The sequence below is a fragment of the Cavia porcellus genome, unplaced genomic scaffold (genome assembly GCF_034190915.1).
Source record: "Cavia porcellus strain 051 isolate PalLab524CR breed Dunkin Hartley unplaced genomic scaffold, mCavPor4.1 scaffold_27, whole genome shotgun sequence".
NCBI lineage: Eukaryota > Metazoa > Chordata > Mammalia > Rodentia > Caviidae > Cavia > Cavia porcellus.
Genome location: NW_026947510.1, coordinates 34,158,010 through 34,185,633, shown reverse-complemented (window position 1 = coordinate 34,185,633; position 27,624 = coordinate 34,158,010). Strand labels below are relative to the sequence as shown.

At 38.3% G+C, this 27,624-nt stretch overlaps 1 protein-coding gene across 1 annotated transcript; it reads right to left on the bottom strand.

The window, feature by feature from the left end:
• Window positions 1–1,229: 1,229 nt before the first annotated feature.
• On the bottom strand, window positions 1,230–14,732 carry Necap1 (NECAP endocytosis associated 1). The gene is made up of 8 exons (XM_003470291.5): window positions 14,548–14,732; window positions 7,894–7,994; window positions 7,634–7,738; window positions 6,720–6,801; window positions 5,763–5,871; window positions 5,381–5,561; window positions 3,331–3,433; window positions 1,230–2,999 (listed from the first exon to the last, which is right to left on the bottom strand). The coding sequence occupies exons 1-8, from the start codon at window positions 14,691–14,693 to the stop codon at window positions 2,951–2,953; spliced, it is 876 nt and encodes a 291-aa protein (XP_003470339.2). The 5' UTR covers window positions 14,694–14,732; the 3' UTR covers window positions 1,230–2,950.
• Between the last annotated feature and the right edge of the window lie 12,892 nt (window positions 14,733–27,624).

The window sequence follows — 27,624 nt, the reverse complement described above, 5'->3', positions numbered from 1 at the left end:
CTGCATAGTGAAACCTTGTCTCAGAAAGATTAAAAAAAAAAAAAAACTCTACCTCAAGGCATGTCTCCTCTGTCACTGGCAAAGTGGGCAAACGGAGTCCAGATCCTAGTAGATAATCCAGTAAGTCAGTACCTTCACAACGGGCAGTATAAGCTACAAGCTCATACTTTTAGTTCCACTTAAGTTCAGGCTGGTTCCTGGCTGTGAGGCTGGAACTCAACTTTTTTCAGCCTCCAACACTCACTGCACCTCCTGCCAGCTTGACTCTGCTCCCTTTTGCCTCACCCTGACAATGAGAGCTGCTGGATGAAGCCAGCCTTCAGCTTCCCCAAGTTCCGACCTGAGTTGGTCTCTCTCCAAGATAGCCACTGGCCAACTGCGGTACATCTAAACCCAAATAACTCACCAGCCACTGCATCAGATACCATGTTCCACTGGTGCATCTTTCGACTGAGGCCTCTAGGGTTGCCTCTAGTAATCGCCGTGTGTCTGCATATGACGTGAGCTGCCTCTCCCAGTTAGGGATCAAGGTGAAAGTGTTGCCTGCCACTTTCTTCTTCTTCATTGGAGTCTCTTTTCACTCTCCCCGTGGCTTTCAATTCTTGCCTCAGATCCTTTGTGGGTCCTAAGGACTCACTTTCCTCCTCTTCTCTTCATGTTACTATATTCCACCATCTGGGCATCAAATCTCAGGCTGTTTCTGGGCTGTTTACCACTCTATCATCTTCCCAGAAGTTCTGGTCAGGTGAGTCATTTTATCATTCATAGGTTTACATGTTACTAAAGAGCAATTTTTGTTTTGAAGAACTTTTTATGAAGTAAGTTATATTACTACTCTGATTCATCTTTTGTAGGTCTCTAAGATCTTCTCTAATTTCCAAAGTCTATGACTATGACTTTAATCCTATCTCTTACTACTGATCTCTTTCTTTTCTGCATTACAATTCTACAATATGAGATGGCCTTAATCATAATTTGAGGTAAGTGAAATTAACTATATCAGCAAATAAATAATTATTGCAAGGGGCATTATGTTGATTTTAAAATCATGAGCAGAAGTCTAGTCTCTACTTTTTAAAAGTCCTATTTCTCAAAGATGAGTAACTACAGATATATGAGATATACAGATACATAGATATATAGATATCCTCTTACTACCCTTTTATTGCCCATATGTATTGCATCAATTAAGTTTAAAAAGTAATTAGACAAAAGATAAAAGAAACAGCACCATTTTCTATATTTTAATTACCATTATTGCACCAATACAGCATTTGCTTTATATACATACATCTCAACTTCATTTTCAATTTTTCAGCAATTCTAATACATAATATATTATCATCTTGAGAATACAAAGAACACAATATGGAGGAAGATTGAGAAAAACAGGTTCCCAGTAGTCATTAGTGATTCAACAGACTTTTCTTTAGTGTTTTCTAGTGAAATTTTTAAATGTCTTACCATGGCTCTGCAAGAATAGAGCTGCCCGGAAAAAGAGGCAATGGAAAAAAAAAAATGGACCCCAAGTTAGAAAAAGTTTAGAAAAAAAACAATACCTTTTGAAACTAAATATAGGACAGAATGTCCTTCAGAATGTATATACCAAATAGGTCTAAGGAAAGAAATTATATCCTTCTATTTAATCCTCCAAATTGTCCACGAACAAAATAGGTAAGTTAATAAAAATCCCCAAGACAGGGAACTTCTTCACAGCACTGTAAAAGGAATGGTGGGGCAGAGGAAAAGAGAACGGCAGGGCAGCAACCTGCTTTGAAGATATTCTTGGTAGTGGATACCAAAGCCTTAGGCACAACCTGTCAGAAAGAAAACTGTGACTCCTCAACCTCCTTCCTAAATGATGATATATGTAATAGCAGCTTTCTACTGAAGAGTCAGATGGCCTGGAAAAGAAATGCTTATGGGAAGGGGTCAGATACCCAGGCAGCAAGGCAATGTGGGTACTGAATGGGAATTAAGTGCTTTTAACCTTTCTGCTCTACTGATCAAGTTAAAAACTCTAAACTCTTCAATTTTAAGTCAAATAAAAGAGTGACTACAAATGAATGCTGTGCTTTCAATGCAGCAACCAGATGCAGCTGCAAGAAATTCAACACTTCTTTGATTTGGAAAGCACAGCGCTTGAGCCTTCTCCATCATAGAAACACCCACTGCTCAGGGTTCCTGCACTATGCAAAAACAGAAACACACAGTGGCAGTGCTGCCGCCACAACCCTTTCATCTCAGGAAGAGACATGTAAACACTCAAGAGGGTAACCGGGCTGCACTCAGCACTGGATAGTCACTGTTCACTGAACAAGAGAAGCCCAAAGGAGGCTGGAAAGAAGACACCCAAGACACAGAGCTTTCTCCAAACCTGCCCCATCAACTTTTTTTCTGAGACACAGTCTTGCTATGTAGTTCAGGCTGGTCTTGAAGTCACTATGCAGTCCAAGCTTCAAAATTCTGAACTTTGTAAATAATGAGATTAGCCCATCCATTTTTAGAGTCTTGGGTAAAGGGTAAAAGAAAATTTCAAGGCTTTTCTCTCCCCTGAAATTGGTAAAACGGTCTTTATGAAGGGGTACACAGGGTCATGAGATGATTCTGAAATAAGTTCAAGAATTTAGAAGACAAACAACATCTTTACAAACGTTAGAGGTTATTCCCCTCTTAAAAAGTCACTGGCCTTCTGAACCGTGCACAGTCAGCACAGGTATGATAAGATCCACTATTCTCCTGCCATGTTAATGAGCAGGAAATAACAGATCTCTCTTGGCTGTACAGCAAGTAACAACACAGGGAAGTGACATAAATCAGCTTGAAAACAATGGAGAAGCTATGAAAAAGATTGTCCATTAATTTTGGTTCTGGGGAGGGAAAGGGTTAACCTCCCTCAAAGACTGGTGCCCTCAAGTCTGTTCTTAGTGTCCTGCCAATGCAGTGCTGCTCAAAACTGGACCCAGTTGGATGGCTGTGGTGCCTGGTTTGGAACAGAGCTGCAGAACAGGAGAACAGAGAGAAATTCAAGACATAATAATAGGGTAAGTAAGTACCCCATTCATGACCAAATAGTTCCCAAGAAATTACAGACCAGAATTTCTTAGACCATATATAGGACATTCTACTTACCAAGACCCAAAACATCCCAAACTTCAACCTACAGCTTTCTTTTCCCACCATCTCCAGCATTCCTACATTTCCCTCCCAAGAATTTCAAACAACTGTATAATGATCTTCAAATCCCCTTGTCCCAGATAAAAGTTGAACACACCTGTGCATATCTTCCCTCCCCTGAGTAACAGTATGCAGTTCCCCTCCACCCACTACCTGGATGCAGTACTGAAATCTCCCCACAGGTCATTGCTTGCAGAAACTGGAGCTGGTGCTGGTGCTGTGACGGGAGCCGGAGAATCCAAATCTAAAAGGATATCTGAACACAGGCAAGTGGAGATAAAACAAAATAAGAAATCATAATAAGAATCTAGAAATAAGAATGTAAGTCATACAAAAGCCTATACACAAATATGAGCAGCTGTATTTGTAAGAACCAAGCACTGAAAATCCAGATGTCCTTCCAGGGGTGACCATGAACCACACTGTAATAATCCATATTACACAATAGTACTCAGAATAAAAAGGAACAAACTAATGATACGCTCAACAACTTGATAAATCTCAAGAGAACTTCACTATGGAAAAAAAGCAACCCCAATCCCAAACGGTTTACACACTGTATGATCCTTTTACAGAACTTGACTGAAGTGAAAGTTATAACAAATAGAACAGATTAGTGGTCACAGAGTGCTAGCAATAGGGGAAGAAAGCCCGGGAGGGAACAGGTGCAGCTGGAAAAGGGCAATACAAAAGATCTTTGTGGAGGAGGAACTATCCTGTAGCCTATGACGGTTGTTCCTTAAACACAATGACGATAAAGGTGCATAAAACTAAAGAAATATATACACACAAATGATATATAAAATGGATGAAATCTGAAAAAGACTAGATGATGGCTTGACTGTCAATTTACTGTGATAATCAACAATACTTCTGTAAGGAAATATGGGGCTGGGGGTTTAGCTCAGCGGCGTAAGTGCCTGCCTTGAAAGCAGGCAGTCGTGAGTTCGATCCCCGGTACCGGTAAAAAGGAAAAAGACAAAAAAAAAAAAAAAAAAAGAAATAGGTCAAAGGACACAGAATTTCTAACACTTCTTAAAACTGCATGTGAATCTATAATGATCTCAAAAAGTTTAATTTAAAAATAAATCTTAGATACTATCCCTAGAATCTTCTGGTAACACCAATAGAGATGGGTTATACTTTCTTTTCTTTCTTGTTGGGGGAAATACCCAAGAGAAAACTCTCACAACCTTGCACTTGCCAGGCAGGCATGTGCCACCGAGCTAACCCTTGGCTGTAGGCTATATTTTCATCTCAAAATTTCTACAAAGAGAAAGCTTACCTTTAGTAATCAATTCAAAAAATAGCCTGCATTGTTCAATATATTAAAACTCCCAGTTTCTAAAATCTGATTCTCTAATCTTAGGAAAATTCCTTTGAGTTTTAATATTCTCAATTTTCAAATGAGAAGATGCAACTGTATTTGTTCTTTTTTCTACCACACTGCAGGGAAGAACACAACACTAGGTGTCTTCTCCTTCCCTTCCAACCACAGTTCTGAAGAAATGGAAAGGACTAAGAAACAGCCTTAGCGTTGAGTATATAACTCACTGGTGGAGCATTAGCTAGGCATGTGTGGACTCCTGGATTTAACCCTCAAAGACAGAAAGAACAGATGAAAGGAGATACAGCAAATGAGAGAGACAGAATAAGAAAGGGAAAAAGAAAGAAGGGAGAGAGAAAGAAAAAGAGAAAGAAAGAGACTGAGGAAGAGGAAGTCGGAAGGTGGGAGGGAGGGCAGAAGAGGGAGACTGAGTGAACCTTTACCGACAGGTTACAACGTTCCAGGAGTTATGCTAGGTGTTCTCACATCGTTTGACCTTACTATCTAGTTTTATACAACCTTTCTATAGATAAGAAAATTGAGAGTCAAAAAATATAAGTATTTACCAGGTGTGTTCAGATATACATGCCTACAGCCATGACCACAATCTTTACTCATCTGACTCACATGCCTATTAGCCTCTTACTAATAAACAATGAAGGAAATGATCTTCTTAATAACAACATATCTGCCAAAGAACCTAGTAGGAACCATGACTCTGTTCATGAGAAAAGCTCTGAGCCCTTGCTAGAATCACCTTGTCAACAACACCAAGCACCATCGCCTAATAAAAACATCAATATTGTGCTTGGCAAACAGCTGTTATCCAATTAGAAACAGGATGTGATTTTTCAAAACTGCAAGTGTTAGATTTACCTGCATCACTACTTCCATGGTTAGACTTTGGGATGGGTGGTGGGGTGACGTGATTGCTGATGGCGACTGAGGATGGTGGGGGAATAGTGATTTTGCCTCCTGGAGGCGGTGGGAGTAAGCTTAGGCCACCAGCTCCTGTAGTCCTGGGCTTAGACGTACCTCCTTTCTTGGTTGTAATGTTCTGCAAAAACAAGGATGAAAGAAAATGCAAGATTTTACAGACTTGTAAAACACCAGAAAAGGACAGGGGATGCAGCTCAGTGGTAAACACTTGCTTAACATGCAAAGGGTCCTGGGTTATAATCCCAGCACTGGACCCAAAAAAAAAAAAAAAACACAGGGCAATGAACAAGAGAATAAAATTTTAAAAAACCATACTCACCCCAATGCTCAACTTGATAGTCTGTCCTTCCTTGAAGCCTAGATCCAACTTGGGACGACTGTCCATTTCCTGAGATTCTTTGGAAATCTCAGTTTCCTGCTTTACCCACCTTTCAGGAAACAGTATGTGATCTTAGTTTGGGATTCCCTAAAAGCAGATTTTGACACACAAAGCTGGGTATATTTGGCTTACATGAAATGGAATTCCAGAAAGCAAGTATGAGAGACCATTAAGAGTGAAAAAGCAAATTTATTAAAAAAGCAAGTATCTAACCAGGGTTCAATCCCACTGAAGATCTTCTGAGGAAACAAACAAAATGCCCATTAGATTTGTCCCTCCCAAAAGGGCAGGCTCCAGGTTTTATCCCCAGCAACACCAAAAAAAGAGCGCCTCTAGCCACTGACTCCCATTCCCTTGTGAGTGCTGCCTGGAATGGACATTAGCTCCTTAATCCCTGCAGCTTACACTTCATGCTAACTGAGATGTCTCCCACAACTTGAGACCTGAAGCACAAAAGCAGAGACACACTTGTGCCAGGAGAAAGCTGAAGGTCTGCAAAGTGCTGTCCATAATCACTGCACCAAAATCAGGTGAGCTGAGAAAAATGTGTAAAACCTGTCAGCTTCATATGGTAACAATATTGGCATATAACTTTCCACACACTTTGCATACAGCCTGCTGTTACGGTATACCCTTTCTACTACCTAAAAGCAAGGCAAATTCTTCAGAAGCACAAACAAGCCAATGAACAAGGTTTAAAAACATAAATCAGTTACGCGGAAAAGAAATAAGATATAGAAATAACTTAAGGAAACAAATGGATGGGTGGATTTACATTCACAATGAGCTACTTTACAGAATAAACAAAGCAGAGGGTAAGAGACACGGTGCCCATTCAACTGGGAAGCAACATCCCAAGACCACTTCACTTAGTAACAAAGGACCAGCTTTACTCACTTAAAGTGGTCTTGTAAGGAAACATTAAAGTCGAAGGCATCTCCCCGATCTGTGAAGCCAATGCCAATGAATGCACTGCGCCCTAAAAAAAAGACAGTAACAGTCAAAATAGGAAGTGCTCCCTGTAAAAACTTCCATTCAATGAAAACATAGCAATTCCCCCACTAGATAAAAAGTTTGTGATGGTAAAACATCTTTTTACAGCCAGGCATGGTAGTGCACACCTGTAATCCAATCATTTGGGAGGCTCAAGTAGGAGAATGGCTGTGAGTTCAAGACCAGCCTGGGCTACATAGTGAACTCAAGGCCAGCCCTCAACTACATAGTGAGACCCTGTCTCAAAAGATAAAAAATCTTTTTATGAACCAGAAGTTGGCAAATTACATACAAGCCATGGTCAAAGCCTGCTAACAGATCGTTTTTTTAACTAATGTGTTATTGGCAAAGTTACATAAAACTGGTTATAGATTATCTATGGCTATTCTCACACTGCAACAAAACTAAGCACATTAGTTTTAATAAAGACTATATGACCCACAAATCTAAAATAGTGATTTTTCTATCTCCATTTGCCAGTCTCTGTTATAAACTACGAACAAATGCTGAGAGTTACTGATAATTGAAGACAGTCCCACTAAAAACCACCATAAACAATAAATGAACAAAATGTTTTAATTCTTTTGATAAATTTCTCATTCTGATAGGCATCTGGTTTAAGCCCCATCTACTAATTACATCTTAAACTTGTGTTCCCATCTTTACAAACATGATAATCCTTCTCTGTCAGCAACCATAATACCTTCGGAGAAAGGAAAAGATAATTTATCAAACAGAAATAAGAGAAATGCAATAAGGACCTAATGTTATTGAAGTGCAGTACACTGACTATTTCCCTAACAACCCAGACCCCTTACCGGTACCATCCTGGATCCTGATTACAAAGTAACGGCTGGAATCTGTCACTGTCTCCACAGCAATACCAGGATATTGTTCTACCGGTGCCTGAGCAAAGAGCTCCCCTGACAGACAAGAAAAAGAAGCTCTTTGAGCAAAGGAGGCAAAAACTAGAATTCTAATTAATAGTTATTTCTATTCCAATCACCAACCTGAAGATACTTATAAAAGCACTTCACATCAATATCCTTGATACATTAGGTGGTCGCCTGCACTTTACCTGAAACTTTATCTTCCAGTTTGATATAGGCAATCTTCCCTTTTGAAGTGATTCGGAGGCGACCAGTCCAATCAGGCTGATCTAATTTCCAGTCAGATGCCCTAGGACAGGAAAATGGGAAGCCTCAGGCCTCAGGTGCATTTCAGTATTTTAAAGCCTTCTCAGAATCATTTGCCACAGTTGTATTCTGCTGTCCTGAGTTGGTTACTCTTTTTACATAGCAAAAAACAAGAATAACTCATCATCTCTTCTGACATGCGTCATGTTACATATAATCCAAAGCAAGTAAAAATCATTGTTACCCCCTTTGTCTCACTCTCTCAGACAGAAGCTTTGTTTCTCTCAATAAATGTATTCTGCTCTTAAAAAAAAAAAAAAAATGTTACTGCTGGATGACTTTAAGAATCTATTAAGTGTTTACAGAAGCACAATTTATAATAGCCAAAACTTGGAAACAACCTAAATGCCCATCAACAGAGGAACGGATAAAAAAAGATGTGGTATTTTTACACAATGGAGTACTACTCGGCTATAAAGAAGGATCACACTGAGGCTTTTATAGCTCAATGTATGCAACTTGAAACCATACTCATAAGTGAAATAAATCAAACTCACATGTGTAAATACTATATTGTCTCCCTAATGTAAATTTAAAGAGTAAATAAGATACAAAATCTTCAATAAATATTGTAAAAGAGTAAGAAACTGCTCAAATGGGAAAAAATAACTTAAGGAATAAGAGAAAAGAAGGAAAGGAAAAAAATATATAAATTTGTATATACACACTTAAGATAGCTGATTATGCCACTAATTCTATTAGTTCTTGGAACAAAACAGTTAACATTCATAGGATTAGATCAATTTTGCATGTTTACATTTGGTAATAGAGTAACTCTTTTGAAGATAGTTATGCAAATAACAACCTTAGTTATGTTCTTACCATCTTGTTTTGAAAGCCTATAATGTCATTGTTTTGGATTGTTACTGTTACTTGTCTCTTGTTTCTTGTTTTTCTGGTAATTTGTTTTGTTTTTTGTTTTTCCCCTCTAATACAGAAAGGCTAGATGTACATGTATAGGCTTACACATGCCTAAAACTTCTCCTAAAGAGTTTACAAGAATTGATTTTATTACATGTAATGGTATCAACAGCTACTTAGAAGAAAACGAGACATTATGGTAGCCATCGCTGACTTACTATCATCTTGTTTTGAAGTCCAATAATGCTTTTTATTCTTTGTTTTGATTAGTTTTAGTCTGTTTTCGATTATTTGATTTCGATATGGATGAAAACATGGACAGCTATTTTGAAGAGAACAAGAAACATTATGGTAGCCATTGTTGATATTCTTATTGTCTGGTTTTGAAGGCCTGTAAGGCTTTCAGTCTTTTGTTTTGATTGGTTTTATACTATTTTGTTTTGTTTGAATTCATTGCGTATGAGGATATGAACAACTGTTTCGAAGAAAACAAGAGACATGGTAACCACTATTAATTTCTGGTTTTTTGTTTTGAAATCCTGTGTTGATTGCATTGTTTTATTCTGATCTGCTTTGTTCTATTTTGCTTTGTTTTCTTTAAAATAAAGTTTTTCAACAAGAATCTATCTAATAAGTATAAAAACACATAAAAGTACAAATAAAAGAAATTTTAAAATAAAATTGCTTGGAGTTAGGGTAACTTAGTAGTAAAAACTTTGCCTAGCATATATGAAGCTCTGAGTTCAATCTCCAGCACCATAAAAAAAAATGTTTAACTAAAAATTTAAAAAATGAAATTTCTCATACTGATGTTATTTTCATACTGTACATGATATTCCACATAACAATGTTTTATGGAGCAGAGGTCTACATACTAAATGAAATATTGAGGGTAAAAACCTCTAAACATATTATCTTTCACCTTCAACCAATATTTATAGAGATTTTGTTTTTTGTTTTTGTTTTCAGTGCTGGGAACTGAATCCAGAGCTTTTGCACTGAGGTACATCCCTAGCTCTTTTTTAACTTAATTTTGAGACAAATTGTCACTAAACTGCAGAGCACTTACTAAGTCACAGGCACTGTTCTAGATGCTTATGATGCAACAGCAAACAAAATATTCTTCTCTTTGTGAGGCTTACATTCCAATAGTACACAGATAATAAAAAAGAAAATATAATAATTAACATAATTAGTATCTTAGAAAATTATAGATACTAAAGTAAAAAGAAAGTAAACAGGTACGTTAAGAGGCAGGGGGCAGCAAGAGAACTGGGCAGCAGCAGGAGAATGGGGCATCGGGAAGGTCAGGATAGGCACATTAGAAAAGTGAACTGTACACAAACATAAGGAGCAAGTGAGATGATTATCCACACATTTTCCTGGGGAAACACATTCTCCACAAGAATACATCTAGTGCACATGGGGTTGAGGAGGAAGCATGCCTGTAATGTTTAAGAGACATCCAAAAAAATCACTATGCTTAGAACAGAGTAAGAGACCAAGCAGCAAAGGTAACAGAACGGCCAGATAATGCAAGGCCTCGCAAGCCATGAAAATACTTCACCTTTCACTCTGAGTCTAGGGGGTTTAGGCAGATGTGTGACCTGATCTCCTTTATATTTATAAGGATTATTTTGTCTGCTGTGTGGAAGAGATGTAAGGACAAGATAGCTAAAACAGAAGGATTAGTCAACAGACTACAGTAGTAATCTAGGTGAGTCATGATGATGACTTAGAAAAGATAATACCAGAAACTGGATAGGTTCTGAATGTACTTAAGGTAAAAGCAGCAGAATTTTTTTAACAGGTAGGTAGGTGTGTGGCAGAAAAGAAAAAGAGAAGTCAAGGATGACTCCAAGGTTTTCAGCCTGACAAAAGACTTGTCAGTAACTGAAACAAAGCCTTTAAATGGAACACATCTAGGAAGAAAAGTCAGGGGTTCCGTCCGGAATACAATGAATTTGAAAAGTCTAATGAATTTCCAAGACAGGATATAGGGTACGAAAGTGAATATAAGAGACCAGAGTTCAAGAAAGACATCTGGAACAGAGACACAAATGTCCATGAAAACCTTACAACACACTGAACACTTAGCATCTATGTGTACATGAATCTGAATGAAACCTAAAACATTACTTTATGACCAATTTTACATAACACTGCATTTGTCTTGCCAGAAGTACAAAGAGGAATGGGACAATAAAATTATTAATAACTTACCCCTTAAGAATTTAAGACTGATACACACAGGCTAGAAAATTAACAATCAGTATCTCTGAATAGTATGAGTTTAATAAGATAGTAAACAAAAAGGAGAAAAGAAAGTAAAAATAGTCAGCAGAGGTTTTGAACAGGATTTGTACAGTAAATCCTCATCATTCCCTTACTTCTTGGTGTACCATTAAGTACCTGACTCTGATCCAGATTAGAGTACTCTGCAGGTCTCTATTAATTTTTAAGTAGTTACAGCTTATCCTGGCCATAACATTTATGCTTATCCTAGACATAGACCAAATGGACAACTGAAACCATTAGGACAAGCCTACAGGATGTGTTTCTTTGGACAAGTTCTTCGTCTTTTTTTTATCTTGCGTACCTAGTAACTAATACCTGAAAATTTCTCAGTAACTGAATGGACATTCTTAACAGCAGTCCTCAGGCATCAGTCCCTTAGCCTCAGGCATCAGTTCTTCTCCACTCCAAAATCTAGCCTAAAAAATATTCATTTACCTTAGCAACAAAACTTTATGTATGAATCATGATGAATCACAGTGAGATGTCACACGTTATTTAAATCCTTACAGCAGCCATGAAATCCCTGTTTTCCCTATCTCCTGAAAAGACAATACCATAATAATAATGCTTCATTTCAAAGTCTATTGTTCTTTGCATTTCATTAATATACACTACAAGTTATATTTAAAAAATTAATATACACTACAAGTTATATTTAAAAAAAAGTTAAGAGCTGGAGATGTAACTCAGTGGCATAAGCGCCTGCCTGGCAAGCATGAGGTCATGAGTTCAATCCCCAGTACAAAAAAAAAAAAAAAAAAAGGCAAAAAAAAAGGTTAAATAAATATTGACTAGCAATAGTAAAAGTTAAATACTGACTAGCAAGGGGAAGAGACAGTAACCAATTTTTTTAAAGTTTTATAGATTAGAAAAATAGGGCCAGGGGTTTAGCTCAGCGACATAAGTGCCTGCTTGGCAAATGCGAGGTTGTGAGTTCAATCCCCAGTACCAAAAAAAAGAAAGAAAAATAATCATTTATAAGTCTTATCAACCTAAATTTTCCTTCTCTTAGACTAAAACTCTGGTCAGTGCGAGTTTAGAAAGCAACAGTTTGTACTAGGCAAATCAAAATCACTTATTCTCTTCAATCGTGTTAGTAACTCAAAGGAAAGAATCCTCTGCCAAAAATCCAGTTTGTCCTTTAATGGCAGCCCGGGCAATAAATCATGTTCACAATATAAAATGAGTTCTGGGAAACAATAAGAAAGACTACACAGATAAAAAGACAGAAAAATAACATTTATTCACTGGGGATGTGGCTCAGTGGTAGAATATTTGCCCAGCATGTCACATGAAGCTCTGAGTTCAATCCCTACTATACACACACATACACATATGGAAGGGGACGGGTAGAGTAGGGAGAGAGAAAGGGAAGACACAAGAAAGACACATTTATCAAGTGTCTACAAGCAGGCATTATGACCATTCTTATGAAAATTTAGTGATAGGATTTTGAAAAGGTATTGATTAGATTCGTTTTTATAGATGAAAAAACTAAAGCTCAGAAAAGTTCAGTGATTTGCCAAAGGCAGGCCAATAAATAAATGAACCAAACTGTTCTGTTCACTTACTATACTAAAGAGTATCTACAAATGCCTGTTTAAAGCTAAGAAAAGTCAATAAGAAACACAGAAAACACAAAAGGGTAATGGAAAAAGAGTAAAAGAAAAAATAAGAATTTGCTTTAATAAGGCCCAATGCACTTAATAAAAGGATAAAGGCTGTAAGTAAACTAGAAATAAAAGTTAAAAGTAAAAGGAGGAATTACTAAAAGTTTGAAATATGTACAAGTTTGAAATCACAAGTTCTTTTACCTGTTTCAGCAATTCAATCAATGTTATGTAATTAGGTTGAACTGTATTATCTAATTTCTTCTCTCAGTGAACATTTGGAGTACTCATCATGTGCCAGATACTGCGCTAGACCCTAGTGGCACAAAATTAAAGAGCTCACGCAGTTCTGAGTCTCCTCTGACCAAAGAGGAGACTAAACAATCCATACAGTAGAGAATGAACAGCACAGTGTCAGATACAAGCCGAGGGGGCTGCAGAAGCAGAGACAATTCCTAAACCAGAATGGAAGGGTCAGTTGCAGCTTCCCAAAGAAGGTGATGCCTAAGGTGAGTCACAATTACGTAGTAGCTATGGCCATCAAAACGCATTCTGATTGATATTCATGGTCAATTTGGGGTCTGATTTCTAGCCTCCTAAAGGTAAAACCATCTCTTTGCCAAGAAGTACATCTCACCAGGTCTAGTGTATAGGTCTGCAAGTACAGATTCTCACTTGGGATGAATGAGCCTCCAGTAGAGGTAAAATGAACCCAAGGAGAAAATAACATTTCAGCCAAGATAATGATAAATATCACAAGAAAAATTATCATGGTGACATGGGTCCAAAAGACAAACAAAACCATTATATTTATAATATTTTAATGCATCCTACATTCTTAACATCCATTAAATGATTTTATTTTACTCTCCAAAATTCCCTGTGAGATCCATAAGAAAAGTTTATGATACTAGCATTAATATTTGTTTTCCAACTTACAGATGAGAAAACTAAGGCTTGGAAAGGTTGAGACCTGCTCCCACATTATACAGCTATTAAGTGACCAGGGTTCAAACTTGTATTTTTTACCATATAACCCAGTCTCTTTCAACCACAAAACATCTGTAACATCCTGAGATCCCTCGCAGTCAATGGATTACAAGGTCTGTTAAGCCCTACAGAGAAAATACTGCGTTAACTCTCAAAGAAATACTAAAGGAGTGGCTAACGGAGAAGTGAGGGAAAACAAAAATACTATATAAACAAGAAAATATAATGAAAAGAAATGTATTGAGCAACCATTGGCAAACGTACAACCTTTGTCCACTGCCAAGAAAAACAGGAGATCGAATGGTGAATGATGATATCGATGGCAAAAATAACAGTACAGAAGATTAAATTACATCATCCAGTGACCATCAAAACAATGATTACCCAGGAAATGTGCACGAGAATAGGAAACGGATGTGTGATGAAGATTACAAGCTGAAGGACGCAGGGAAGAACGAATGGCAGTGGCTGGCGAAGGAGCAGGCATGAATGGATGCCCTGACGGGGAGCAGATGGATGTCCCAGAGGTATGGGGGAGGAGAGGCAGGATGATGCAGAGTGGTAATAAACATAAGTAAAAGAAAAACATTTAAAAGGACGGAAACAAGGACAGCGATATTCCAGAGGGGAAGGAACGCAAAGAAACAGGATGTTCAGACTATGTTAGTAGGTGACAACTCATCGGTGGCAATGACAGGAGCAGGCAGCGTGACATCTAAAGGGACAAGCGTCATTCCCTATGGGTGCGCATGTGAGGCAGCGCCTCGCGGTTAGTACCTGTAGCCGCGGTTGGAGGCTCGGGGTGGAATCCGGTACACACTGACGTCCGGCTTCACACACAGCACAGATTCGTACTCCAACTCCGCCGCCATCTTGGCTCCGCTCTCCGCTGGGGGCGGGGCGTAGAGCCGGGGGCGGGACATAAGGGTGGGGGTTGCGCTGCACGACTACTTCCGCTGCGCCACTTCCGCTCGCCTTCAATTTCGTCCCTGAGATTAACCTTTTCGGCGGCGCGGATTTGAGGAGCCACATTGAAACCTGGAAACCTTGAGAATGCACAGCTCGCCATCTTGGATAATGGCAAAGATGCCCCCACCGGTGCTGGACTATACGTAATGGAAATCTGGAGAGGTGCTGATGGAAAGCGCCATCTTGCTTCCGGCGGCAGGTGCATGCAAACCACCTTGAAAATCGGCAGTCTCTGCTTTTTAAGCTGCTTAATATCCTGTGGTATCCATCCGCTTGTGATCCCTAACTGAGTGCGTTTAGGAAACGTGTGAAGGAGCTTAACGGGAATATAAACGTCCAAAATGCCCATATCATGATTTTTTGTCGATCATCCCCATCTCGGATTTTTCAGGATGGCACCTGTTGAAACAGCACACTTTCAACTTGTGTTCCTTTTTGTGGGGGGAAGGTACAGGGGATCGAACTCACGACTGTACGCTTGCAAGGCAGGCGCTTATGCCGCTGAGCTAAATCCCCAGTCCCCGTCTCCCCCCTCCCCGTTTTTTTTAAGTTAACGCTATAGAGGGAAAAAAATGGGATCAGCTCAATTCCCATTGGGTGTACTCGTAATGAACTATCTAAAGACCTCTGATTCCTCTCGGCTCTATAATGATAAATACTAGGGAACTATCCATAAGTACCTTCCTTATACTCTCCAGACTTAAACTTAGCACAATCCTGAAACTAAAATGATTTAATTAGCACGTAGACAAGTGGCAAAACCAAAATGCCACAAACTCATTTTGGCTGACCACACCAGTGGCAGCCTGCATCACTTTATTATATTGTCTGGTTGTATTATACCTCTACCTACGGAAGTGATAACACTAAAATTATATTTTGGAATTGTACTACATACTGGAATTATATTTATAGCTGTTATGGCGGTAGAGATTTGGCTACACTCAAATATTATCGCCAAAATATGAATTATCCAGTACTTCGAAGGAAATCTTCAATTTAAAAATTTTACCAATAGTTATTTTAGAGAACAATATATGCACAAAAAATATGTACAATAATGACGTGTGACATTGTAATCATGAAAAAGTGGAAGCATCAATATCTATGAATAGGATACAGTTCTGTGGCAATTTAAACTACAGGCAGAAATCACAAAACAAACAGCCAACCCCCCCCCCAAAAAAAAAAAATACAGAGTCATCAATTTATGCCAAAACTAAAAAAAAAAAATTTTTTTTTTGTACATGTAAGGGCACTAAAAATGTCAAATGATATGGGTTTGGGGTGGAAAACCTTAAGATTTCATGAAGAGAAATATATATATATGTAATATATATATTTGTATATGTATATATAACAAGTATCTTCACCAAAAATGTGGAAAAGACAAGAAAAGTGGTTTGCTACTGACTGTGTTCTCATTTGAAACCTAGATCATGTGACTATGCCACATAGTTTCTCTTTTTTTCCCTTTATGTATCAACATCACTTATCTATGACTCTGGTTCACTTTCCTAGTGCTTCACTTTCTTCCTATGTCTCAGTTACTTCATCTCTGGGACACAGTATTCAAACACTCACAAACTAAGGGAGGAAAGGTTATTACAGCTCACAGTTTATAGAAGTTTCAGTCTACAGTCCACTGGCTCCAAGGCAGGGTGCATGGCAGAGAAGAAACAGCTCATGACATGGCAGTGGGAAGCAGGGATCAAGGAAAGGGGGATCCAACCCCTCCAACTTCACCTCCCAAGAGCACATTTAACTAGGTTACTCCACTGATGAGTATCCAGTCACTTCCCAAAAGCCCCATCTATGAATGCATGAAGCTTTGAGAAAACGTCTGAATATAAACCATAACATTCTCTCATTATCAAGTCTTGCTGTCATGAAGACTTGCAAGTTGATATAATTTGCTTGAGGACTAAACCATCTTTATCTCCACTACATCTCACATCCTTGCCCCTCCCATGACTTCTTCATCACCCAGAATACCTCCATTTCCAAAATCTTGCACTAACTTATCCCAAGCTATATCCCAACTTTTCCACCACTGACATCCATTATACCTTTGTTCATCATGTTTTTGCAAACACATTATCCTCTTTATTCCTTTCTTTGTTGCAGCTCTACCCTTGCCTTCATCCTTTCTTTCCTATCACAGTAAACCCAAAAGACTCTAGGCATGTATATTCCAACTATTTACCTCTATTATGCCTCCTAGAGTGAATTACATAAATTTAGAGATTGGTGTCCACAGAATTTTATTAGCTTGAGTCTTAGCTTTGCCATTAATGCTCAGATTTGGCATTGCTACTTTTTATTCTCATTCCCTATCTTAGCCACTTTCCTCTTCATCAGGGCACAATACCTGACACCTACAACTTAAAAGAAGTTTTATTTTGGTTCATAATTAATAGTCAATGGTCAGCAGGTTACAGGCAGAAACAACATAGAAGGCCCTGGTTAGAGGAAAGCTGCTCACATCATGGTGGTCCACAGCAGAGAGGGAGGGAGGTGCCAGGAAGGGAGATATCTACCCTTTTGGGTCATGCTCCAGGTGACTTGCCCCTTCAGACCCCACTTCCAAACTGTAAGTCCCATGATCCAATCACCTCCCAAACCCCCACCTATGGGTGCATGAGACCCTTGGGGGACATCTAGCTATAAGCCACAAACTACCTTTAATGGTTTCAAACATTGCTACTCTTTCCATGTGTTCAACTTGAAGCTTTCTTTGACAGTAAACCACCTCACTGTTTCCCTAAGAAAATAATGTTTGTCTGAATTCTCTTAATTTGATGCCACCCTATTCGTCATCCTGCCTTGATCTTCATCTATTTTCCTTCTGTTGTGTGTGCCGAGATTCTCTACTCCCTCAATCTATTCATGGACCTTCCTTCATCCGTGATCTCCTTTCTTTTCCATGTTTTAAAAATCCCATTTTCCATTCACCCCTTCCCCTCAGCACATGGGCATATCCAGGTTTTTTCCATCTTTCAAAAAGTCTTCTGCTTTTCCCTCTTTCTATTCATGTAAATTTAAACTATCCTTGTCTCATTATCTCTTAGTACAACTTTAAATTTCTCTTATCTATCATCTCTTTATATAGATTTGAAGTTCTCCACCTTTCACAGAAAGTTGACTATTAAGTAGTTTATACTGTTTCAGTTTGTCTTTTTGATTCTTAATTTACTATTCTCTTTTCTACTATCCCATAATAATAACATCAGTGACTACCAAGCTAGCAAACTTAGTAGGACCATTTTACTTATTTTATAAAATAAGTATTTTATCATCTCTCTCTTGAACTTACGCCCTTAGCCATTTACCATCCCTCTGCTCTTGTCCTCATCCAGTGTATCACTTGCAGAAATCTGCATCAAATTACTCCTCTGCTCAGAATTCCTCAATGATTTGCCGAGACTTTTAAGATAAAATTCAAATTGTTGTAAGATAAATAATTCCCTTCATAATCTAGGCCCAGCTTACTATGACGTCCAATCTTTTTCCAGCTTTATCTCTATGTATTATAACCTTTCACTTAAAATTTCAGTAATCTTCAAGTACTTCTGGTTCCCTGCAATATCCACATTCTTTATATTCTTCATCCCTCTACAAGAGTTAGACCTTCTTTCTAAATCACTGTCCTCTGAGCTGTCAGTTTGGTAAACTTGCACTTTTATACATCATCACAAATGATACCTTCCCTATGACTTTGCCAGATATAGCTAATATTTTCTCTAATACTTCCACTTCTATTCTAATCAATCTTGCTGTATATTATGTGTTACTGTATTTCAAACATCTCCTGCAAAAGTATAAACTCCACAGAAGCAGGAAATCTGCTTTTTTCATAACATTACTTTATGTGTTACTATGTTTTAAACATCACCTCCTAAAGAATAAACTCCAAATAGCCAGGAAATAGCATTTAGCATCTGCACAACACTCTTCACATGGCACATATCCAATAATATTTGTAATAGTACAACATTTAAATTTAAGCATAATTTAACATTAATAGTATTAATCTGGCTTTGTATTAAGAAATTGAATTTATAACTTAGAACTTTTCCACAAAACTCCAGATCTACATAGTATCAGCAAAATCAATCATTTTAGGAGAAAAATATTATAGATCTCATATGAATGCTATGAGAAGAAAGAAGAAAAAGAAGAGAAGGACAAGGAGAAGAAAAAGAAAACACTTCCCAACTAATCCTTATGAGACAATCATTAGTTTGGTATCAAAACCAAAGATATCATAACAAAATTCTGTATCACTATTCCATGTGACCAAAAATTCTTAACAAAATACCAAAAATCAAATCCAACAATATATAAAAAGATATAGTACACCGTGACCAATAGAGTTTACCCAAAACTTTAAGGTTGGTATTTAAAAATCACACTAAGCATGGTGGTGCATGCCTATAATCCCAGCGGGAAGATCGCTGTGAGTTCGAGGCAGATTAGGTCACAAAAACAAGTTTAAGTTCAGCGGCTCTACACAGTGAGAAGTCTCAAAAAAAAAAAAAGAGAAATCAACAAATGTAAGACAGTACTAAAGGAATGAAGAAAAAGCATGTAATAATCTCCATACAAATATAAAATAAGTACACCATCTTCCATAGTCTCTCATAGTAGCCTCTAGTTAACTGATCATATTGCCATAATTTTTTAATGATACCATTTTTATTTCTGCAGGACATAGTCACACAGGTTGAAATGTCCTCCTCTTCTATTCTTTGGTAAGAAATTTCTATGCAAGTGTTGTTCAGCTTTCTTAAAGAAACTAATAACCACCTCCGTGACCCTACAACATTTTTATATCTGCTTTAGCTCTCATTACATACATTCATTTTTATTGGCACTTCTACTTTACAGGGCAAGAAACGTGTATTTTCCTAACGTCTATCAGTTTCCAGAATGTTGTAATGGATCTGTACAATTTTTTTTTTTTTTTTTTTTTTTTTTTTTGCTGTTGCTGTTGTTATTAAATAAACGATCATTTTACCCAGTTTGTTTTTTCTCAATGAAGATACTTGAAAATGTCTTGACTGGAATTCACCTCTGTCACCACTGGAGGGTAGTGGTCTCACAAGTCAGAGATTCCAGGCTGGAGACCAAATGACTGCTAAAAATCAGGCTAATCTCTTATTTGTGACTTTCCAAATATTCGTGATTCAATCAAATTCAACGAAACCACTTTTGTTAGAAAGGCCTTGGCCCTCTCAAACCATGATTACTTTTATTTATTTATTTTTATTTTTATTTTCTTCTTTTTTTTTTTTTTTTTTTTTTTTTTTTTTGAGGAAGGGTAATGAGACAGGGTCTCACTGTGTGGTTTAGGCTGGCCTTGAACTCACTACGTAGAGCAGGCTGGCTGCAAACTCACAGTTTTTCTCCTGCTTTAGCCTCCCAAGTGCTAAAGTGATTATAGGCATGAGATGCCACACCCAGCTCTTATATGTAATTTAACAGGAAAATAAGACATAGTTTTCTCAGCCTATCCTTACTAATAACATATTTTCTGGCTCTCTCTTCACCCACACACTCAGTTATTTACCACAAGTTTTTTAATTCCCACTTACCTTTGCTCAGGACTTAACTGTCAGTGATATTTGTTAAAGCATAGTTTTTCTAAATCTTGACTCTGTTACACATGCAATGATAATAAAAATTATAACAACATTTCAATCATAGTCTACAAATTTTTGTTAACTGGAATCTTGCATTTTACATGTGAAAGATGTTGGACATGAATTGTTTCTCCAAACTTAGCTGGTGATACAGAGGTGCCATAAGGATTGGGAGGGGTTTTTTTTGTTTGTTTGTTTTTTGTTTGTTTTTTTTTCTGTTTTCTTTTCTGAGATAGGATTTCGTTATGTAGTGCAGGGTAGCCTTGACCTCACTATGTAGCCCAGGCTGACCTCAAACTCACAGGGATCCTCCTGCCTAAGCCTCCCACGTGCTGGAATTACAGGTAAATAACACCATGCCCAGCTTGAATGGGGACTTCTTAGCCCGTGATTTACAAAATACTACTTTTCACTGTACCACACCATCTAACAGAAAAAGCAGCCAGGCACTGCTTTAAAAAGAACATACAGGAAACCAGGTGTGATGGCACATACCTGTAGTCTCAGCACTCAGACGGCTGAGGCAGGAAGATCAAATTTGACACCAGCCTGGGCTACAAAGTGAGTTTGAGACCAGCCTAAACTGCACAGTGAGATCCTGTCTCAAAAAAAAAAAATACACAGCCCAGGCATATTGGCACACACCTATAATCCCAACACTCTGGAGGTGACGAGGTAAGAGTATCCAAACTCAACGCCAGCCTGAGCAATTTAGAAACTTAGCAAGACCTTATATCAAAATAAAATATAAGGATCAGAGATTTAGTTCAGTGGCATAAGTACCTGCCTGGCAAACACAAAGTTGTGAGTTTAATCCCCAGTACCAAAAAATAAAAATAAAATATAAAATATAAAATGTGGGCTGGGGATGTAGCTCTGTGCAAGGCTCTGGGTTCAGTCCTCAGGAGCCCTCCCAAGAGCTCTATGTAGTTTTGCACAAACATGTGGGGTTTTGTTGTTGTTGTTGTTGTTTAAGCCACAAAGATATTTTCCTAGGTATGCAAAAATAGATAAAATACTTTTGCAGTATTTTTGTAATAAAAATTGAAATAGTCTAAATTTCTACCCACCTGAAATTGATAAATTATGGTGTGTCTGTGACTGTTAAAAACTGAGATTAACAAGCTGAGGATTTAGCTCAGTGGCATAAGTGCCTGCCTGGCAACTGTAAGGTCGTGAGTTCAATCCCCAGTACCAAAAAAAAGAGAGAGAGAGATCTTTTTACATTTTATATCGTTACACTTACAAGAGAAGTAATAATATGCATATTTTTAAATATAAAAATATTTGAGGCATGCATATATAATTGAAGTATGAAAACATATAAAAAAAGAAAAGTGATTACTTTGGGTAAAGACAGGTAGAAAAGATACAAGAAAAGAGTATGCAGAAATTATACACTTTCTTTTTTTTTAATTTTATTTAAAAGAAAAAACAAAACAGTGTAAAGGTACAAGTAATACAGGACTACAAAAAAAAAAAAGTAAGAAATCACCAGTTAATAGATTACACATTGTCATCCTAGAAACAGCTGCTCAAGTCACAGGATCAAAGCACACAAAGTGGACATTCAAACAGTAAGACTGCAAGCAGTTGTGTTCAGTGATCCAACAAAAACTCCGTAATATGGTCATCTATCTTAACATACCTAAACACACTTGCAGTTGTATCCTTTAGAGCACTTTATTTTCCTCTCTTTTTTTTACAACAAAATTTACACATTTTGGGTTTGATTACTCCCATAGTTCTTATTACTTTTTTTTGGAAGAAAATAAAGCCAAATATGACAAAACAAAGCTGTCAGAAGGGGGCTGGGGATTTAACGGGGGCTGGGGATTTAGCTCAGTGGCATAAGCGCCTGCCTTGCAAGCAGGCAGTCGTGAGTTCAATCCCTGGTACCGAAAAAGACAAAAAAAAAAAAAAACAAGGATAGACGTAGCACATGATGTAAAAACAGAGTACAAGATTATCAATAATGGTTACCATAATGCCACTTGCTTCCTTAAAAAGAATTGCCTATATCATTAGGTATAATTAAGTTGAACAAAACAGTACAGAACAGGACCAATAAAACCTGAACATTGCAAACATAAAAAATAAATAAATAAACATTGTAAACATTACAGGACTTCAAAAGAAGATAATAGTCAAACCAGAATGGGCATCATAGTGAATCTTATTGCCTTCAAAGTAGTTGCCTATACCCTCAAACTTGATACTATCAAATAGAGCAGAACAGAGTCTAGTCAGTCAAAACAATATCTTATAATTTTATCCAGGCATAGTGGTACACACCTGTAACCCCAGTACTTGAGAGGCTGAGGCAGGAATATTACTGTGAGTTCAAGACCAGCCTGAGTAACAAAGTGAGTTCAAGGCCAACCTGACTTGCATAGTGAAACTTTCTCTCAAAAAGACAAAAAAAAATTTTTATAACTTTTAAAAACACCTGAAGTAAATATGACAGAATACTGACTCCTTGATTAGTTATGACTTGCTAAAGCTAATATTAACTATATTATTTTGTTTTTGTTGTTGTATTTGGCTTTTTAAAATGGAGCCTCACTACATAGTCCAGGATAGACTTGAACGTACAATGTAGCCTAGGCTGGCCTGACAGCAGTCCTCCTGCCTCAGCCTCCCAAGTGCTGGGGCTACAGGTATCCACTGCCACACTTGGCTATTTTATATACTTGTCTTTTTTTTAACTTTCATAATAATAAAATGGGGGCATCCAAAGGATAAAAATAAGAAAATAAATAATGAAGATCCTCCCTGACAAAGTACTGAAAGATATGTGTTATGGTTTGCAATTGGACGTCCCTCCAAAGTTTCATGCATTCACAGATGGGGCTTTTTCAGAGGTGGCTGGATCTACAGTGTGTGATGCAGGGACTAATTCATAGTGCGATGCTGTGGTCAAGGGCACTAGGGTTAAGGGCATGAGTGCTAGTCACCCTAACAGGTTTGGATAAAATAAAAGAGGCAATAAGATGCTGTTAAAGCCCTTGTTTTGCTACCTTCTGGGTGTCATTAACTGTCCTCTGTGATGACCTTCTGGCATGCCACCCTGCCTTGAGGCCAGCTGATTATGGACTGAAGCCTCTACAAACCGTGAGCTAAGCAAGCCTTTCCCTCTTTAACATTGGATATTGAACATCTTGTCTCAGCAAATGAAAGAAAAGTAACTACACAATGTGTGCCTCAAGTTTTATGTTTGTTTTTCTGACCAGGGCAATGAATCCAGAATCTTAATGTTGAGCTGTCTCCTCAACCTTTTCTGATTTTTTCATTTGGAGACAAGATTTTCCTAAATTGCCAAGGCTGGCCTTGACCTTGCAATCCCTTTGCCTCAGCCTCCTGAGTCACTAAGATTACAAGGTATGTACTACCATTCCTGGCAAGCTGTAGAATTTTTTATATTGTTCAAAATAAATAATGTGTAATATTCAAAAACCCATAACACACTCATATATTTAAATTCACATAGAAAAATTGAGAATGCTTATACAACAAGCATTTTGTAACAATCACCCAGGAAACAGACATGGATGAGGAAGTAGAGAAAAAACTTTAACATTTTTAAGTTCTTGCATTTGATTTTTACAAAGAGCATGAATTGGTTTTGTAAGCTGAAAAAATGAACACAGCTAAAAGTTGAAAATATGATACTTTCTCTTTGTCTTACCATGTTTTTTGTTTTGTTTTGAGCTTTTGTTTTTGTTATTTTTCCAAGATTGGTAATGAACCCAGTGCCTTCACATTGAACTACATCCCCAACCCTTGTTTTTCTTTTTATTACGTCTAAGTCAGTAAACTGACTGACCTGGGTTCTTACTTATACTTCCCCTATTTGAGCTTCCCAGAGTGCTGAGATTACAGGTTTGTGTCACCAAGCCCAACTTTTACCATGATTTCATAATGCCTTCCTTAAGTAATATAGGCACTGAGCTAAGCATAGTGACCCCTACCCTTGGCTTCCCACAGTTGTGCTGTAGCTGCTGTGTCAGGTTAAACCAGCCCTGATTGTAAATTTTACAATCAATCAGAGGAGGAATGCATCCTGTCTTTGATTTATTTACTAGTGTATCATCAGTACTGAGATTAGTACCTGGCTCCTGTTAGGTGTGCAATCAGTGTTTGTAATTTGAATAACGATCTAAAGCGAAATAAAATCAGAGCCCTGGCTTGGTAGAATTGAGGCTCAAAACCACGTTTAGCACTTTCAGAGAAAAGGATATCATGCCTTACAGCCCTAAAAAGCAAAGGGCACATCTTGCTCTGACATTCAGTGTATCAGATGAGATGTTTTGAGTTAGAATTCTGTTTCTTGGTGATTTAAAGAAATTACTATTTCCTCCTCACCGTTTAAGCAATAACAGCCAGAGAACATAAGGCTTCAGCCCCAGGAAGGTATGCAGCAGTGATTCATCCTCTGAGAATCTCTACTCTGTAACTAGGGTGTGAGGCATGTGACAGGTGCTAGGTGTAACTGGAAGGGTCGGGCACTAAAACTAATGAGTCTGCTTTGCTCTCCAACTCCAACTACACCATCAAACACAAACCCAGAAAGAAGAGAAGGCATTTCTACTCCTCATTATATTTTGAGCTCATAGAGTGACTCATTTAAAAAATACTTGGATTTCCAGAGCAAAATGCCTATTCCATGAAAAGTCATAGTGGATATTTCTCACACCTTACATGATCAAAAATGTTTAATGTCTGTCCATACTCACTGCTAATAACAATGTGGAACAATAGAAAGGGGTAGACCTTTGGCAGTACCTAGTAAGGTTAAATATGCTCCTGCCCAGTCACTCAAGAATTCTCCACTGAGGTAAAGCAAGTCCTGAAAATATACACTCAGGAAAATGCATGAAAATTTCACTACAATATCATTTATTGTGATAGTCACATGACTATGTCAATTTAAGTAAGAAATGCCCAACTTGCACAATCCCAGAACTCGTGAGGCTGAGGCAAGAAAATCACCTTGAGTTGGAAGCCAGCATGAGCTATACAGTTAATTCAAGGCCTGCCTGAGCTGCATAGCTAGACCCTGAGTCAAAAAACCAAAAGGAGGAGAAGGAAAAAAGAAAGAGCAGGAGCAGGAGCAGGAGGAGGAGGAGGAGAGGGAGGAGAAGGAGGAGGAGGAGGAGGAACAGGAGCAGAAGCACGAGCAGGAGCAGGAGCAGGAGAAGAAGGAGGAAGAGGAGGAGGAGGAGGGGAAGAGGGGGAGGAGGGGGGGGAGGAGGAGGGGGAGGAGCAGGAAGAGGAGGAGGAGGAGGAGGAGAAGGAGAAGGAATGCCTGACTAAATCACATCAGGATAGCTCTGGGTGTGGCTACTGCTGCAGGAATTTACTGCAGGCAGAAGACCCACCCTGGGTGTGAGTGACAGCCAGCCGCCAAGGCTTGCTGCCTGAGTGGACTAAAGGGAAATGATGAGGGAAGTCTCACTTCTGTTTCTTCACATTGGCCTTGGACGTTGTCTTTTGGTTTCCAGCACAGACCCTTCGGCCTCCTGATACAGACTCACCTGGGACACTACAGTGAGCTCCAGACCTTCAACTGGATCCTTTGGTACCCTAGAGTACAAACAGACCTTTTGCATGCTTCCATGCCTAACTCTAGGCAGCTCAGTAAACTCTTAGGTACTTCTGTATCTGTCGCTAAATCTGTTTTTCTAGTAAGCACTGACTGAGACTTTTATCATTTAAAGTAACTAGACATTGGAAATAATGCAAAAGTCCATTGAATAAATGATGGTATATTCATACACGCAACGGGATAGTACAAATAATGAACATGGTTTGTGCATCAATAAGGACAGATGACAAAAGCACAGTGTTGCGTGGGAAGGAAAAAAATCGATTCTGTAATGGTGATAGATTCACATCTGTAATCCCAGCATTTTAGAAGGCTGAGGCTAGAGGAGTCCAACTTTAAACACAGCCTGGGTAACTTAGTGTCTTAGCAAAACCCTGTCTCAAAATAAAAGATTAAAAAAGGGCTTGGGTGTGGGGATGTAGGTCAATGAAGGCCCTGTGTTCAACCCCTAGGACCACCAAAAAATAAAAATGGATTTTCATAATGTTCAAAAACAAGCAAATCTAAAATTGTGTAGTTTGGGCAATTGTCACTAAGCTTTCTTCTAAATTATTGTTTTTGGTCAAAACATGCTCCCCACCTGATTCTTCTTCTAGCTGGTTGTGTCTCTGCCTGGCCTCCACTGATGTGGGCTCTTTACTGAGTTATCACAGAAAAGGCCTTTCATTGCACTCAGGCAGCAAGCCTGTTGATTGCAAGACTCACATTCAAGGTGGTCTTGTGTCTTCAGTAAATCCCCTCAGCCACACCCAGAATTATGCTGATCCAATTTAGTTGGGCATTTCTCACTCAAATTGGCAGTCAGTTAACCAGAGAGGGACATCTGGTCCAAAGGAAGATGTGTACCACTGTCACCTTCACACAGGTCAACTTGGAAGACAAAGATCACTGGTTACACCAGTAGAAGTTGTCAAGGACCAACTACAATGACAGATATGAACTCTGCTGTCCCTGAGGAGCCAATGTCCTGGGCCTAAAATCTAAGATTCACATTGCCAAGCTGGAAAAGGCCAAGACTAAAGAACTTATCTTTAAACTAGCATAAACATACTCTTGAATGTTTTGTACATAAAAATAATTACCTAAATTGTCCTTACTCCCCTCCAGAATTGTATAGTTTGGGAAACACACTTAGATGATAAAGTCGTTTTTAGAATGTAAAGAAGGAATTCACATAGAATTCTTAATTTTGATTGCTTAATGGGGCAACATGGAGTACGAATATCAAAGAAGGTGTTTGAGAAAAACTAGCAGCATTCTACTTCTGAAACAGTGTTGATCTCATGGTGGTGATAGAGTCATCATCTAATGATTGTGTTGAAGGCTTGGTTGCCAGTTGATGGACTTTTGGCAGGTGATATTGTCACTCAATTCATTGATGAGTTCATAGCACACTGGGCTTATTGGGAGGTGAAGTCTAATTGGGTGAGGTGGGTCACCGGGGACATTACTTTGAAGGATATATTTGTCCGCAGCACCTTCGTGGTTTCTTGCTTTGTAATTCTGTCTGTTTCCTCGCTGCAATACAATGAGCATCTTTTCTCTGCCTTGCCCTTCTGCCACGATGTTCTGCTTCATCTCCAGCCCAATGCAATACACCCAGCTAACCATGAAATAAAACCTCTGAAACTA